Consider the following 1,095-nt stretch of genomic DNA (forward strand, 5'->3'; position numbering starts at 1 on the left):
GTGTGGGTGCCCGCAGGGGTCTCGGAGACGCTGTGGGCCATCGAGATGTGGGAGCCGGCGGCGCAGGCGTTCCGGCTCAACAACCCCGGCACCACGGTGTTCACCGAGGACTGCAACGTGCTGCTCAAGCTGGTCATGGCCGGCGAGAAAACCAACTCGCTGGGCCAGAAGCTGCCCCAGAAGGGGGACGTGGAGATGCTCTGCGGGGGCCCCCCCTGCCAGGGCTTCAGCGGCATGAACCGCTTCAACTCCCGCACCTACTCCAAGTTCAAGAACTCCCTGGTGGTCTCCTTCCTCAGGTGGGCGCCGGGGAGGGGCCTTTTGGGGCGGGGGAGGCCCAAACCCACCCCGCCTCCAACGTGCCCCTGCCCCTGTGCCCGGCAGCTACTGCGACTATTACCGGCCCCGCTTCTTCCTGCTGGAGAACGTCCGGAACTTCGTGTCCTTCAAGCGCTCCATGGTGCTCAAGCTCACCCTGCGCTGCCTCGTCCGCATGGGCTACCAGTGCACCTTCGGGGTGCTCCAGGTGGGGATGGGGGGGAGTTTGGGGGGAAAAACCCCCTTTTCTGGCACCTGGGCCCGCCCTGGGTCGTCCCATCCCGAGGGGGAGTTGGGTGGGTGGCTCCTTGGGTGGCTTTGGGGACGTTCCCAGAGGAAGGGAACTGGTCACTTGGCTCCTTGGGTGGCTTTGGGGACGTTCCCAAAGGAGGGGAATTGGTCACTTGGCTCCTTGGGTGGCTTTGGGGACGTTCCCAAAGGAAGGGAATTGGTCACTTGACTCCTTGGATGGCTTTGGGGACGTTCCCAAAGGAAGGGAATTGGTCACTTGGCTCCTTGGGTGGCTTTGGGGACGTTCCCAAAGGAGGGGACCTGGTTCTTCAGGAGGGCAGTCGGTTCCTTGGGTGACCTGGGGGCATTCCCAAAGGAAGGGAACCGGTCACTTGACTCCTTGGGCGGCTTTGGGGACGTTCCCAAAGGAAGGGAACCGGTCACTTGACTCCTTGGGTGGCTTTGGGGATGTTCCCAAAGGAGGGGAATTGGTCCTTTAAAGGAGCACTTGACTTTGGGGATGTTCCCAGAGGAAGGGAACCGGTC

General features: G+C 62.6%; 1 protein-coding gene across 1 annotated transcript in view; it reads left to right on the forward strand.

The window, feature by feature from the left end:
• Window positions 1–997, forward strand: part of LOC108644053 (DNA (cytosine-5)-methyltransferase 1-like) — a 5,892-nt gene extending 4,895 nt beyond the window's left edge. Inside the window, exons 6-8 of the mRNA XM_029959622.1 lie at window positions 17–299; window positions 385–526; window positions 926–997. Of these exons, the coding sequence (XP_029815482.1) occupies window positions 17–299; window positions 385–526; window positions 926–997 (497 nt within the window). The remainder of the gene's footprint in view (window positions 1–16; window positions 300–384; window positions 527–925) is intronic.
• The last annotated feature ends 98 nt before the right edge of the window (window positions 998–1,095 follow it).

Source organism: Manacus vitellinus, unplaced genomic scaffold (genome assembly GCF_001715985.3).
Source record: "Manacus vitellinus isolate BGI_N305 unplaced genomic scaffold, ASM171598v3 scaffold_214_pilon, whole genome shotgun sequence".
In the NCBI taxonomy this organism is placed as follows: Eukaryota; Metazoa; Chordata; class Aves; order Passeriformes; family Pipridae; genus Manacus; species Manacus vitellinus.